The following is a 15,505-nucleotide window of genomic DNA, read 5'->3' on the forward strand; positions in this document are numbered from 1 at the left end:
GAAAAATGTCTGGTTAGTAGAGACTCAGTAAATATTCATGGAACTTAAAAAAAAAAATTATGTCATATTTTTGTAAGGATCGAAGAGCTAATTCAGGACAGGCTCAGTATTTAGCACAAAGTGAGTAACCATCCCTTGGAATCCATGGGAAACTGGTTCCAGGACCAACACAGATACCAAACTCCACAGATGTGCAAGTACCTCACATAACATGGCATAATATTTACACAGCCTCCAGTATATGTTAAATCATCTTTAGATTACTCATAATACCTGATACATTGTTAATGGCATGTAAATAGTGGCTGGGCACTCAGCAAGTTCAAGTTTTGCTTTTTGAAACTTTCTGGAATTAAAAAAAAAAAAAAAATCTCTCGATCCTTGGTTGGTTGAATCCATGGGTTCAGAGCCCGCAGGTACAGAGGACTGACTGTACTCAGAAATGTTAGGTTTTATTATCATTGCTGGGGGCTTCCCCGGTGGCTTCCTGGTAAAGAATCTGCCGGCAATGCAGGAGCTACAGGAGACACAGGTTGGATCCCTGGGTTGGGAAGATCCTTTGGAGAAGGAAATGGCAACCCACTCCAGTGTTCTTGCCTGGAGAATCCCGTGGACAGAGGAGCCTGGCGGGCTGCAGTCCATGGGGTTGCAAAGAGTCGGACTCAACTGAGTGACTCAGCACGCATGTCCATTATCACTGCTATCACGACTGTTCTTATTCTTCCTCTACAGAGGGAACAATTTAGTGAGTCCAAATGACTTGGCCAAGGTCACACAGCTAGTGGGTGGCAGAGTCAGAATTGAACTGTGTGTCTGCCTGTCCAGCACAATTTTACCGCATACAGCACAGCATACCCTGATCACAGCATGAGCAGGCTGGTTAAGGAGGGGAGAGAGCCTGGGCTTCAGAGTTAAGCGTGCTTGGTTTGAATCCCACCACTTCTGCATATTCTGTGAGCCACTGCATTCACTTTTCTCATTTGCAAAATTAGCATGATATTCCATTTGCAGCGTTGTGAGGAAGATTATAGATAGGTGTATATTTTTCATTGGTATATAACAGGTACTGGATAACTGTTGCTCTTATAGGTGATCACAATATAATTAGTATAATTGCAGTCACAGTGTATAATGCTTTAATATCAAAAATATTTTTTTAAGAATATATACTGATGCTGGGAAAGACTGAGGGCAAGAGGAGAAGGGAGCAACAGGATGAGACAGTTGGATGGCATCATCAACTCAATGGACATGAATTTGAACAAACTCAGGGAGATAGTGAAGGACAGTGAAACCTGGCGTGCTGCAGTCCATGGGGTCACAGAGTCAGACACAACTGAGCGACTGAACAACTTCTGTTATATGAACAAAATATGCTCTATACTTACAGTAGAATATTATTCGACCTTAAAAAGAAAGAAAATTCTTTTTTAATTGAAGTATATTTGGTTTACAATGTTATGCCAGTCTCGGAAGTATATCAAAGTGACTGAATTATACACATACATGTTCTTTTTTAATATTCTTTTCCATTACAGTTTATCATAGTATAGTTTCCTGTGCTATACATTAGGACCTTGTTTACCCATTCTAAATGTAATAGTTTGCATCTACCAACTCCAAACTCCCAGTCCATCCATCTCCTCCACTCCTTCTTGGCAACTGCAAGTCTATTGTCTATGAGTCTATTTCTGTTTTGTAGAAACGTTCATTTGTGACATATTTTAGATACCACATATAAGTGATATCATATGGTATTTGTCTTTCTCTTTCTGACATACTTCACTTAGTATGATAATTTCTAGCTGCATTCATGTTGCTGCAAATGGCATTATTTCATTTTTTATGGCTTAGTGCTCCATTATGTATATGTACCACATTTTCTGTATCCATTCATCTGTCAGGGGACATTTAGCTTGTTTCCGTATTTTGGCTATTGTGAGCAGTGCTGCTATGAACATAGGGGTGTGTGTATCTTTTTGATTTACAGTTCTGTCCAGGTATAATCACAGGAGTGGGATTGCTGGATCAAATGGAAATTCTAGTTTTAGTTTTCTGAGGCACCTCCATACTGTTTTCCATAGTGGCTGTACCAGCTCACATTTCCACCAACAGCATATGAAGAGTTTCCTTTTCTCCACACCTTCTTCAGCATCTGTTATTTGTAGACTTTTTAATGATGGTCATTGTGACTGGTGTGAGGTGACAGTCATTGTAGCTTTGATTTGCATTTCTCTAATAATTAGCAAAGTTGAGCAATTTTTCCATATGCCTACTGGCCATCTGTATGTCTTCTTTGGAGAAATGTCTATTAAGGTCTTCTGCCCATTTTCTGATAGGGTTTTTTTTTTTTTTTTGAGTTGTATGAGCTGATCATATATTTGGAGCTGATTGTATACTAAGCCCTCGTCTGTCTCATTTTTTGCAAATATTTTCTCCCATTCTGTAGGTTATTGTTCAAATTTTCTTAATGGTTTTCCTTTGCTATGCTAAAGCTTATAGGTTTGATTAACTCTCATTTATCTTTTGGGTTTTTTTTTTCTGTTGCCTTGGGAGACTACCCTAAGAAAACATTGGTATGATTTGTCAGAGAATGTTTTGCCTTTGTTCTCTTTTGGAGTTTTAGATTGTCTTGTCTTATATTTAAGTCTTTAGGCCATCTTGAGTTTATTTTAGGGCATGGTGTGAGGGTATGTTACTTCATTGATTTTCATGCAACTGTTGAACTTTCCCAGCACTACTTGCTGAAGAGAGTGACTTTTTCCCATTTGATATTCTTGCCTAAAAAAAGGAAATTCTGACATCTACTTTAACATAGATGAACTTGAAGACATTATGCTAAGTGAAATAAACCATTCATTAAAAAAGTTCAGTGAGTCTGCTTAAATGAGGGACCTACAGTAGCCAAATTCATAGGACAAAAAGTAGAATGGTGGTTGCCATAGGCTGGGGGAGGAGGAAATGTGGAGTTATTGTTTAACGGATGTGGGTTTCCCTTTGAGAAGATGACAAAATTCTGGAGAAGGATGGTTGTGATGGTTATTCAACAATCTGAATGCACTTAATGTTGCTGAGCTACACCCTTGAAAAAAATGGTTAACATGGTGAATTTTATCTTATCTATATTTACTACCATGATGGGGGAAAAGGAATATATTTTTGTATAAGAAGAAAATATTATTATTGAAATAAGAAATGAGTCTTAATATTATCCCCTGCTTCTTCAGTAATATTTTTGATGTTTTATATTGAGTTTCACTGAGAAGTCACTTTAGTCTTTATATTTTATAAGAGGGAGAAAGTGTGTGTGACTGTTTTTATCCACAACATAGGTTTCTATTTGAATTGGCAGGTGAGTGTTAATCAATGTGGGTATCATTCTAATGATACTGTCAGAGGAGAAATAATATTGTTGTGACACCAAGAAAACATTATGTACATTACTTTGAAATAACATTTTTGTCAGGAAATTTGATGCAGCACACATATGGAACATGATAGAAAGAAGCCAAGCTAAAGTGCATTAGTTATGTGTGTTGTACATGATGTACAGTCCAAGTTCCCGTGAGATACAAGGATATAGTAACTCTGAAGGTCATTCCATCACCAGTATAATATTTGGAACAGTTATGCTGTTTATACTTCAGGTTCTCATTTTTATAAGCTTTCCTTTCTATGTGATTTTTTAAACTCCTGTAGAACTTTTCTTTCTTTCTTTCTTTCTTTCTTTCTTTCTTTTTGAAGAGGAGACGTTCCCTTTTGTTTAAATTGTCTTGTACTCCAAATCCAAACCATTTTGTACTTTGAAACATGACTTGCTTCTGACACTGAAACTCTTTTTCTTTCTTTTTGAAGTTACTATAATAAACGTTAAATTTTGAGAAAAAATTTAGTATACTCATAAGGTCTTTTATGTGTCTGTTCTATCTGCATCTGTTTCAGTCTCATTACCCTCATACTTATTGAGGTTCTCTTTTATCTCTGGCATTAGTTCTGCCTTGATAAAATACCAGCTCTTTTTGCTCACCTTAGGTTGCCTTTCTTGACTTATATCAGACCCTTTTGGGCAGAAGGAGCTGTAGGCCTCTGGTCTTTGCTCTAAACTCCTCCAAGGCCTTGTTTTCTCTCTAGACACAATAGTGAGTATTTTTGCCAATCTCTTCTCTCTCCAGAGAACTCCTAGCCTCACAGTACTGATACTGCTAAACTTTCTAGCAGTATCCTATTACTTGTTGAGTGCTTTTGCTGGGAGTTTGGAGAGAGTGAGTCTCTACAAGAAGTCTCTCTCGTTTCGTCTCCTGCTCCACTGAGATGTTTGGGTACTCTTACTAAAGTAATGTTTTCAGAGAGATTACAAGGGTGACTATTTGCCAAATTCTCCTGTGCTTGAAAGTAGTGGCTTTTTAATATAAATAATATATAACAAGGGGGCAAAAATCAAAATCTTTTTCTCCTCAGAATTCTTTATACCTGATTCCAGTGAATTCTAGCATCCAGTGTTACACATATGAAATTTAATTCAAGTCCTACCCTCACCTGAATTTTTTTCTCTCAGGAATCTTATAAGAGTTTCTCTTTATACTTTGAATTTTAAAATTTCTCTATGTTTAGGTGTGCTCCATTTTACAATGTGTAAAACATAAAAGGCAATTACATATTTCAGAACTAGAAAGAGAAGACAGTTTTATCAGTTTCATTGGTTGCTGTTCTAACATAACATTAACATTCCATCTGATTTATCTTTCCCTGTTTCTTTCTATCCTATTCCTTTTTGCGCTTCATTCTCCCCTTTGGGACCATCTGCCCTCTGAGTGGGTCTCTCTGGTGGCTCAGCCTCTGTGCATGCTTGCTAAGTCACTTTATCAAGTCCAACTCTTTGCGACCCCATGGACTATAGCCCGCCAGGCTCCTCCATCCATGGGATTCTCCAGGCAATATTGGAGTGGGTTTCCATGCCCTCCTCCAGGGCATCTTCCTGACCCAGGGATCCAACCCGCATCTCTTATGTCTCCTGCATTGACAGGCAAGTTCTGTAACAGTAGCGCCACTTGGGAAGCCCCCAGCCCTCTGGGCAAGGTACCTCTTTTAGAATTACTTTTACTGAGGCCCTTTTGGTGATAAACTAAGATGTTCTTTTTCTAAAATGTGCTTATTTTACTGTCATTTTTTAGAAGGTTTTGCTAGGCAGGTCAACAGTTATTTCAGTTATTTTTCTCGCAGCTCTCTAAAGGCTTTACTATGTCACAGCTTGTGGCAATGCTGATGTAAAGGCAGCTACGAGTCTAATTGTTATCCCTTTGTTGGTAATGTGTCTTTACAGAGTATTTTTATTATTTTAATAGTTGGCCTCGAAATTTTGACATGTATTCTTAATTGAAAAATATCTAAATTACGTCAATGCCTTTACATTTTCTGCAACACTACAAAGATGTTTAAAAGTTTAAAATACTTATAAAATTGCCCTCTCCTCTGGTGTCTCCTACCCCCTCTCAGCCACCTACCCATTTCAGTCATGCATGTATCTAGGGTGCACAGTTTTTAGCAGAGGAACCAACCAGTGGAAAGTTTTAAGGTGAGAGTGTGCATGCCCTGTTCAAGGACCAGGAAGGAGTCAGATAAATGCATTATTCTTTGTCCCCTTTCAAGTCTTTGCTTAATTTGAAAACTTCCCTGCCATCTTATTTAAAATTTCATACCTTTTGAGTACTTCCCTTATGACTGTATTTTCCTCCATACCACTTACTACCTTTTGTATACTAAATAACTTATATTCTTCTTCCTCCACTAAAATTTATCTCCATGAGAGAAGGGATTTTTAAAACATATTTTTAAAATTACTGTATCCTCAACTGCTGGAACACTTTCAGGCTTAGAATAGGCCCTTAATCATTTGTTAAACATTCATTGAATCCAGGCCCCAAACCCACACAAGAGCCAATTACTATTCTGGAATTATTAGGGAACATTCCTTCCTGCCCCCGCGTTTTTTCTATCATTGCTCAGAGCCATGGAAAAGACCATTTTTACTGCCATCTCTCCCACTGGAGCATTATTTGTATTGAACTGGTTCACCTCTCCTGGGGTATGTTTCCTTTCTGTGCCAGGCTTTATGCTCTTTGTCTAATCAGGCTCCCCCCACTGCCCAGAGACCTAGCCCAGATCCCATCTCTACCACGTCCTGTCTCCTCATTGTGAACACAGAGTTTCCATCTTCCCAGGACACTAGTGTCCGTAGATGTCTCCAAGGTAATTGGTTGTTGCAGCCTCCAAACTTAATTCCCTGGTCTGACCTTACAGTTTACTCCAGACCTCAGAGGACTTCTTAACCATTTTTGAAGGCTTATTCATTCATTTAAATAGTTTTAAGTGTTTTATCTGTTGTCTTGTAAACTCTCTGAGTCTCTACCAGCAGGTTGGGATTCATTTTTCACAATTTGTAGAATATACCTGAAGTGGTGTGCCGTTCCTCTGTAGCCGTTCATTTCTTCTCTTTGCTGTTGTCATTGCCATAACCTTCAAAGTCACTGCCACAGCGGTAACTGCCGCTGGGGCCATTGTGTGGTTCTTCTGGGAAACCATTAAAGTGAATTCAAGACAATAATTCATCAGATCACAGGGACTATCCGGTTTATTGCTGATGTCTCTCGAATAGAAAATTTCTGCCCAATTCTGTACTTGTCGTCTAAGGGTGGTTTTTTTTTTTTTTTTCTTTTTTTTTTTTTTTTTTTTTTTTTATTAGTTGGAGGCATTTTTTTATTTTTTTTATTTTTTTTAATTTTTTTATTACTAAGGGTGGTTTTTATGGCCTACACTGGAAACCAAGACATTGAACAAAGATGAAAAACTGTATTGACAGAAAGCATCTAACTGACAATCTCATGTCTATTTCATTATCAAAACTCAAGCTACTGTGGTGCAGGCAATCTTGGACAAGTAGCTCAGGAAGATTCAGTGATGAACACGGAAAATTGGAAGGAATTTTACAACATGTAGTTCAATGTTCTTGAAAGGGCAGTCTAAACAGAGATGGATCTCTCAAAGGTCAGATTATTTAGGGATTCTGGTTTCCTATCACCTCTGTAACAAATCACCACAAATTTAGTAGTTTAAACTAACGCAAATGTATTGTCTCAGCTTCTGTAGGTTAGAAGTCCAGGGTTTCTGCTTACTAGTTTCACAGCTGAAAGCAAGGTGTCAATAGAACAATGCTCCTTTCTGGAGGTTTGAGAGGGAAAGCCATTCCTCGCTCTTCAGGTTATTGGTACCTATTTCCTGGCAGCCTGTTCTCAGCTTCCAAAGGCCACTCACATTCCTTGGCCCTTAGACCCTCTTCCTCTCTTCAAAAATCAGCAATGGTGAGTTAAGTCCCTCACAGTCTTCACCTATCCTCTGCTCTCTTCTTCTTTGAATGGTGAATGTGATTAGATTGGGTCCACCAAGATAATCCAGGATAACTTCCCCATCTCAAAGTCTGTAACCTTAGTCACATCAGCAAAGCCTCCTTTGCCAGTGAGGTAACATACTCACAAGTTTCGAGGACTAGAATGTGGACATCCTTGAAAGACCATTTTCTGCCTATTACAGTGAGCAAGAATCCAGATTATAGAGACCAGGAGAAAGTATATCAATAATTAAAAGGTAAGTCAGGACCACTAATGTCCAGAGATACTTTCCAAAGCCCAGAAATCTCTCCATTCAGAAGTGCAGCAGGATATTAGCAGAGAACCATGAGTCAGACTCAGGGATGAGGCCCAAGAAGGTGGGATCTGGCATTAATAGATTTTCCCTAGCCTGATGGCCACTGGCAGTCTCTCAGACACCATTAACATTTGTCCAGGCTGGTATGCTTTCCCTCTCTGGAATGGCAGAGTACTCCTTGGAAGAAGAAGCCCTGAGGCACCACTCTCATCTCCTACTAAAACTATTTCCTGGGCTTTCCTTTAAGAATGGCAGTGGTTGGCATTTTCAATCAGTTTGGGGACTTTCAGGCTATTTAAATTATAGGCCACCAGAAGAAAATCTTTTTCTAGGTGTTTTCTTCCATCTGTTCTTGTAGATTGGCTAGTTGTGGTCTGAGTTCATATCTAATTTGTAAGCTTTTGTTGAAAGTGACAAGGAAGAATCAAAACATGCTAACATTTTGATTTTCTACCAATTCTCTAATTATATGTCTTGGTATGCAGAAATATAGATTTACCAAATACTTTGCCACTGGATTTTAATGATAACCAACTCTCCAGACTACAAATGTCCTCCTGACAAGCCTTCCTCCCCTGCTAGGCCAGTTTCACACTGTAGGTTGCATTATTTGTAGCACTCAAATTTCTAGATACCAAAATATCCATCTCATAGGAATAAACTTTCTAAAAAGGACAGGAAAAAAATGTGACCTAACACATGGAAACTTAAGTGTCTCATACAGGAAGTCTAGGAGTAAAGAGATACTTCACATCGTTCCACATACTGCTGTCCATGGTGTATAGATTTAATCTTTGTGACTAGTACTTCACGTCCCATCATGGCTGCCACCGCTCCAGGACTCACATTCACCTTCCAGGCAATGAAAAGAAGGTAAGAATCATAATGGGTAGAGGATGGAATAAGCAGACTCCCAACCAAATTTGTTTTTAAAAACTCCTGAAACCCCTCTCAGAGATTTCTGCTTAACATCTTATTTGCCATAAAAGAGACATAGTTTGAAAAAAGAATCTAAAATCTAACATTTTTATCTATTCAGAGTTCAATTTATTTTTAAAAAATGGGAGAATAAAATATTGCTCAGGCAAATAAATGGCAGTGTCTGACGATCATACTGTTATTGTAAAGAATAAAGATATATGTGTGCACATGTATATATGTGTGTGTATACATATATATATGCACACATATAATATGCTTACCAAAAAAAATCTATTATAACTTCTGTTGTACATTTATATGTACATGAAAATGTTTTGAGAAGGTTACACACTAATTTAGAATACAGCTAAAAATACAGGGAAAGCTATATTATAGCTAATAAACAGGAATTGCCTCTAATAATAATAGCAAACATTTACCGAGTATCTACTATTCTTAAAGACACTGTTGTATTTAACAAACATTAACTCATTTCATCTTCACAATCACTTAACTTACAGAGGAGGAGACTGGTGCATAGAGAGTTAAATAACTTGTTCAAGGTCACAGATCTAATGTTAGAGGTGGAATTTGAACCCAGGAAGTCTGGCACAAAGCCTAGGCACTTAACCTCAAAAATATCATTTTATAGCTTGAAAAAACTAATTACCTCTCCTTCAAATTACCGCGATAACAGAAGCAGCAATGGCAACAGCAATAGCAAAGCAGAAAGAGCACACACAAGGAAAAGCAAAACACAGGCTATCTATCAGTGAAGACTGTCATCAGCCTGAGCCACGCCCCGCACAAGCCACCTCTGGGGGCTTTGTCATCCCTCAAAAAGATGAGAGTTCTTCCCATGCATACAGCTAGCCCAGGAAAGCTACCCAGGATCCAAACATCAGCTCTAGCCTCAATTTTCTCCATGAGCCATGCCCCTATTTCTCCTTCTCTCCCATCTGAACATAGCTGTCCACCCACTTCAAGTCATACATTTTTCTTGACAAGTTGATAACTATAAAATAATGAGATCATTATTTGCCCTAGGTGGTGGAAAAGGTCAAGAGTAGAGAAAAAGGAAGACTATTATTCCCGTGTCTGGAAATAACTAACATTTATGTGGTTTTAAAGACCCTATGGAACTTCCATATACCGTTGCTCATTTAATTCTGTCTTCGTGAGATTACGGTGATGGTTTTTGTTCCTAGTTTACAGATGAAGAAACTGAGGCCCTGTAAGGTTAACTATTCTTTTTATCCACCAAGTTATCTCTGTGAAGAGTGGCAAAGCTGATCTTAAGTCTGATTATCCTTTCCCCAAACTGATGCAAAATCCTTTTACATAAACTTCCTTGGCCAAGAATTTCCACATATGTTACTCATGAAATTTGTGGCTAGAATAGTGAAAATTCATCATCACTGCTGGAAAAATAAAACTTGAGGGTGAAAGAAAGAGGTTGGACTTGAGGATCAGTTACATGTTACTGTTTTCATACATGGTAGCAGTATTCTTGTTAAACAAAATAAATGGGGGTTTTTTGGTTGTTTTTTGGGTTGGTTTTGTTTTGTTTTTTTTTTTTTTTTGCTTTTGGCCATTTTTAAAGTCTATTGAACTTTCTACAATATTGCTTCTATTGTTTTATGTTTTGGTCTTTTATCACAAAACATGCAGGATCCCAACACCCTGAGCAGGGATTGAACCCATACCCCCTGTGCTGGAAGGCAAAAAGTCCTAACTACTGGACTGCCACTTAAGTTTCAAGACTATCTAAATGTTCTTTTAGCTTCCATTTCCCTTTAGTTTTGGCACAGTCTTTTAGTTTATGCTAGCTCCTGGAAAATAGTCATTTTGGAAGTTTTATTTTTCCTTCTTTCCTAAATATTCAGCTCCTCTGTGGCTTTATCTAGAAATAAAAGATTATTATAGCTGACTGCTGACTTGGTAATCTATGTTGGTTGTATTCATGTCTTACAAATAGTTTTATATAAAAACACAGTATATGTAAAAACATTGTATAACTAAAAAATAAAAGTTTTAAACGTCAGGAAGGACCTTATAACAACAAAGCTTGTGCTCACAGTGTATCATGAAGAGTTTGTTGGTTTAAGAAATGCAGACGTAGAACATGTTTAGAGACTGGATAGGAAAATGATGTAAGTCTTTGTTCCCACAATAAACTTGAGTCAAAAGAGCAAACAAAGATAGCTCACAAGATCACACCACTCTGAATTCTTTAAGAAGGTTTTTATATCTGAATGGAGAAGTTTCTGAAGTTAAATATCTTGATTAACACTATTTCCACCACTGTGACCTCCTAACTTCGTTCTGAACAAGATACTGTGCAGGATTAGAACATATAATTTTTAATTAATAAATCTAGGATTGTACATTTAAAGTGCAGCAACTGGAGAAATTGGTAAAGTTAATTAAATTCATGTAGTAATTGAGATCCAGAATTGAGAACTAAAAAGAACCTGAGAATGTATTTTTGGAATATTTCTTGGCCAAAAATCAGAAAAGACTCCCTTCTCCTTGCTAGTCCCCCAAAACTGACAGATTATTTGAACCCCCATTATTCCCCTTTGCCCTTTGACTCTCAATCCCCCAGCTTTTAAAAGGAGCCGTCAAAAGGAGGCTCATAAAGGTCACAAGGTCAGGTTATAAATACAACCTGCTCACTGCATATCTCCTCTTCTCCTGACCTGCCCTCCTCTTTTATATCCAAAATAGTTCACAATACTGACATCTCACTATAACTTTTCCTTCGAATCTGGGGTGCTGAAAGACAAACTTTTTATACCTTCCAATAAGAGTACTATAAATTATCAAGCATCCCAAAATTCTCAAAATTTGGTTCAAGATATGAAAGCTCCTTCCATTATTCTCTCCTTCAATAGCTGATGTAGATTATTTCTCTAGCACAGAATGGCCCAAGCTTTGTAAAACCTGTGCTCTTAGATGGTATTTGTCAAATCCTTCTTTCCTGATGACGGAAGAATAGTTTCCAGGCAAATGACCCAGAAACATATTCACCTTCAAGGCAGGATTGTCCAAAGACCAAACTAGTACACCTTTCAAACTAATGATGAAATTACCTTCACAGCATCATTCCAGCCTCTGCCTGGACTCCTGAAATTACTGAGCAAGAGAGAGAGGAGTGTCCAATTCTTCTTGTGTCTCTTCACATTTTTGGGGCAGTCTCTTTACATTGAATCATTAGCTCTGCTATAATATTTCTTCAGTTGTCTTGGCTCTTTCTTGAGTCAGCCAAGAGAAGATCCTGCAACTCTACAGGCCATAGCCCACTAGGCTCCTCTGTCCATGGGATTCTCCAGGCAAAGAACACTGGAGTGGGTTGCCATGTCCTCCTCCAGGGAATCTTCCCCACCCAGGGATCAAACCTGCATCTCTTTAAGTTTCCTGCATTGGGAGGCAGGTTCTTTACCACTAATGCCACCTGAGAAGCCCTAAGATGTCTTACTTATCAGTTACTAGAATCATATTTGTTTTAAAGGAAATAAAATTACTTCTGCAACTACAGAGACTATGATGAAAATTAAGTTTGTAATGACTTCAATTCTGAAATAGAATTCATTTACAGACACACATACAGGCTGCCCCACTATCTATCACTGCTGTGATTTCATCTGTGACCTAGTTTGTGGCTTCCAAAATTTTACATCACTGTGGGAAACTCATCCTTGAAGATACTTAACTTGCTCACATTATACCTTCTATAAAACCCTGGCTACATGTGAGGTTTCCCACTTATTTCAACATCTCCTGAGCACTGTGATTTTTTTATCAAATATTTCCATTTGGCAGTTTGAAAATTTTGCAATAGAAAGATATGCATACTATTGAAGATGAGCCATAAGAAATCTTGGTTGAAATTTATTTAACCTACCACTGCCTCACTCCTCGTGGATTCTGATTGTGAACTGAAAGACAAATCTCAATCCCATGTAATTGTTTTCTATATTATGGAGATTTGCATACCACCTACTGAGAATGAGGGACAATTATTTTTAATAGATACAAAATTAGAAAGCGTTCCACTTACAAATTTAAAAACTTCCCTTGATTTAAAAGCAAATGTGTCCAGAAGTTCTGTACTATGATTTCATACATTTTTACCTCTAGCTGAAGATCAGGTTTATAACCTAATACAATGGCAATGGGATATTTTAAAGACAATACATGTCAAGTATTTTTTAACTGACTTGTTAGGAATATTCATTCTCAAACCCCACTCCTGCTTACAGTTTCACAGCATTCCAGCCTGAAGGAGAACGTCCACACATCACTTCCCAAGAACACAGGTGAAGACACCTAAGCCTTCTTCCTTGCTAACAATAATTCTGCAGTGATGGATGTTTGTAACAAAGGAGAAGAAATCCTAACAGAATGTCTCAGGTATATTAATACACATTTTCATTTAACAGAAAAGATGACACCACAGGCTGGGTGTTCCACGGCTGAAACCCTAACTCAGGAGGATGAGCATCAGATTCAGAGAATGATGGCAAAGCGTGTGAAAATCATCAAGGAGCTGATACAGACGGAAAAGGACTATCTCAATGACCTAGAGCTGTGCGTTCAAGAAGTGGTTCAGCCCTTGAGAAATAAACAGGTAAACGCAACTTTGAGGGTCCCTCCAGCCCCATCCTAAATAGGATCACCAGAACTGGGAAATCACAGAACCCAGGTGTATCCGAGGATCCTTATCCTTTACCGCGGCAATGGCAGGAGCAATGGGCCCTTCCCCTGAAGCCCTGGGTTCAAGACAGTAGAAATCATCACCAGACTCAGACTTCTGTCAGTGCAGGGACACCCAGCATCAGGGAAACTGTATTCTAGGAAATGGAGAAATGGAAATTCACAGTTTTTGCCGCTTTGAAATTTCCATGTGCTCATTCTTGAAATCCCATGGAACTGCCAACAAACTCTGAGTGGTTGAGTTTTTAAACAGTTTAAGAACAAAGCACTTAATTGGATCTAAAGATGGTCAAGTTTTCAGAAGAGAAAACTATGTGGGCTTTTCCTCCCTCACGTTGAGAGCTCAATTGAACTATGCCTATTAGCTAAGTAAAATGAAGCATAGAAATGAACCTGAATATAAGGTAACAATTTTCTCTTAGGTAGAACTGGCCTAAGACAAAACTAGAGGTGTTTATAAGTTAATGTTTCTCCTCCTCTTTAATCAAGGTCTTTTCAGGGAATTAGAATAAAGGTACAAGAAAGTTTTTTTACATATATGTAAAATCACTAGGGTGTTAAGTGGTCCTCACATGCAATTCAAACAATATACAAAAACATAAACCAGAATGTAAAAATGATCAGGAATTCCAGGACTCAATGATAATCACTGTTTACATGGTTGGAAACATCCTTTCAGACATCAGTTTGGACACTTGCATATCAAAACACACACATATATTTTATAGATAAACGTAATCAGAACCACACATGCTATTTTGTAACATACTTGTTTCATTCAGCAGTCTGTTGGATGTATTTTCATGACCACTAACACTTCTCAATGTTTTTCTACTATTACTGATGCCGAGACACACATGTTTTGGGTATTGTCACCTTATCTGCTTGGAATAAATTCTTAGGAGTGGAACTGCTAGGTCAAAGGATATGCATACTTAGAATTTTGATAAAAATTGCCAACTTAAAACCAAAAAGTTGACAGTGTTCTAATTTTCATTGCCACACACATTGTTTGAGCTAGTATGCTGCTACATCATCTTTACAGCTGAGCATTTTTGGTTTATAAACAACAGTGAAGGCCAGGTACCTTTGGTTTCTTCTGGCAAGTTTATATTCATTAGCTGCTTCTTTTTAACCCTTATCCATATCCATATCTTTTGCCCTTTTGAAAAAAATTATGGCTTGTCTTTTTCTTATTGTTTTATAAAACCTCCTTTTATCTATACGTTGCAGCTGATTTTCTCAGTTTGTCTTTTGCCTTCTAACATTGACTAAGGTTAAAAAGTCAAAACTTTCTTTAAGGCTTATTCTGTTGTTTTGGCCGGATATATCCAACTTTGTGGATTCTGGGTTTGGCATCTTAACATGTACCCCACGATTCCCTTCATCAGGGGTCATCTTTCATTTTCCTCCTTCATGACTTTTTATTAGATACTTGCTATTTGTCAGGTCCTGTTCCAAACACTTCATTAGTATTCTGATGTAATCCTCTTGCTGTTCTCGTGCAATCTGGAAATTTCTTAGTAATTCTGTAAGAGTAGGAATAACATTTACGGTCATGATAAAAAGCTGCTCTTGATTCATTGCTAAATATATTAAAGTATTTTTGGTGTGTTTTTCACTTAATTTAAGCTAGCTGCATTGACGCACCCTCTTTTCTGGCAGATATTCATTGTTAATACAATGTTTATTTACATAATTATTCAAATATTGATTTTTAAATGCACGTGGCCTCAGACTCTATCAAACATCTACCCTCCTTTATGGTCCAGTCCTAACTCCTAGTCTTCAGAAAATTTTATATACCTAGCGCACTGCCTCCATAATTTCTCTCTCTCTGTACCTAATTTTGCCATCCATTTTCGGTAATTTCAACATTCAGGCAAATGATCCATACAGCCTCTCACTCAGTTCTTTGACTTGTTGATTATATTCAATGAGCTTTCCTCAACTTTCCCATCTCAGCCACTCTCTTCAGGGGCGCATCCTACAACCATCACTACCAGTAACTTCATGCCCTCTGGATCAGAATTCCAAGCTTACCTTTCTCTAACCCCCATGTCCTCTCTTTCAGCTCACTCCCACTGGTCCTGTCTTCAGCAATTTCTAGAGCAATTTCTCCAGCAGTGCTGCCAGGACCTCTCAGCTACTGAGCTCACCACTGCCT

General features: G+C 38.0%; 1 protein-coding gene across 1 annotated transcript in view; it reads left to right on the forward strand.

Annotated features, from left to right (window-relative positions):
* The window catches only part of ARHGEF38 (Rho guanine nucleotide exchange factor 38), a 138,989-nt gene that overhangs the window by 30,903 nt on the left and 92,581 nt on the right, over nucleotides 1-15,505 (forward strand). The window contains exon 2 of the mRNA XM_043438302.1: nucleotides 13,065-13,252. Coding sequence (XP_043294237.1) covers nucleotides 13,065-13,252 — 188 coding nt within the window. The remainder of the gene's footprint in view (nucleotides 1-13,064; nucleotides 13,253-15,505) is intronic.

This window comes from Cervus canadensis, chromosome 19, assembly GCF_019320065.1.
Source record: "Cervus canadensis isolate Bull #8, Minnesota chromosome 19, ASM1932006v1, whole genome shotgun sequence".
Lineage (NCBI taxonomy): Eukaryota > Metazoa > Chordata > Mammalia > Artiodactyla > Cervidae > Cervus > Cervus canadensis.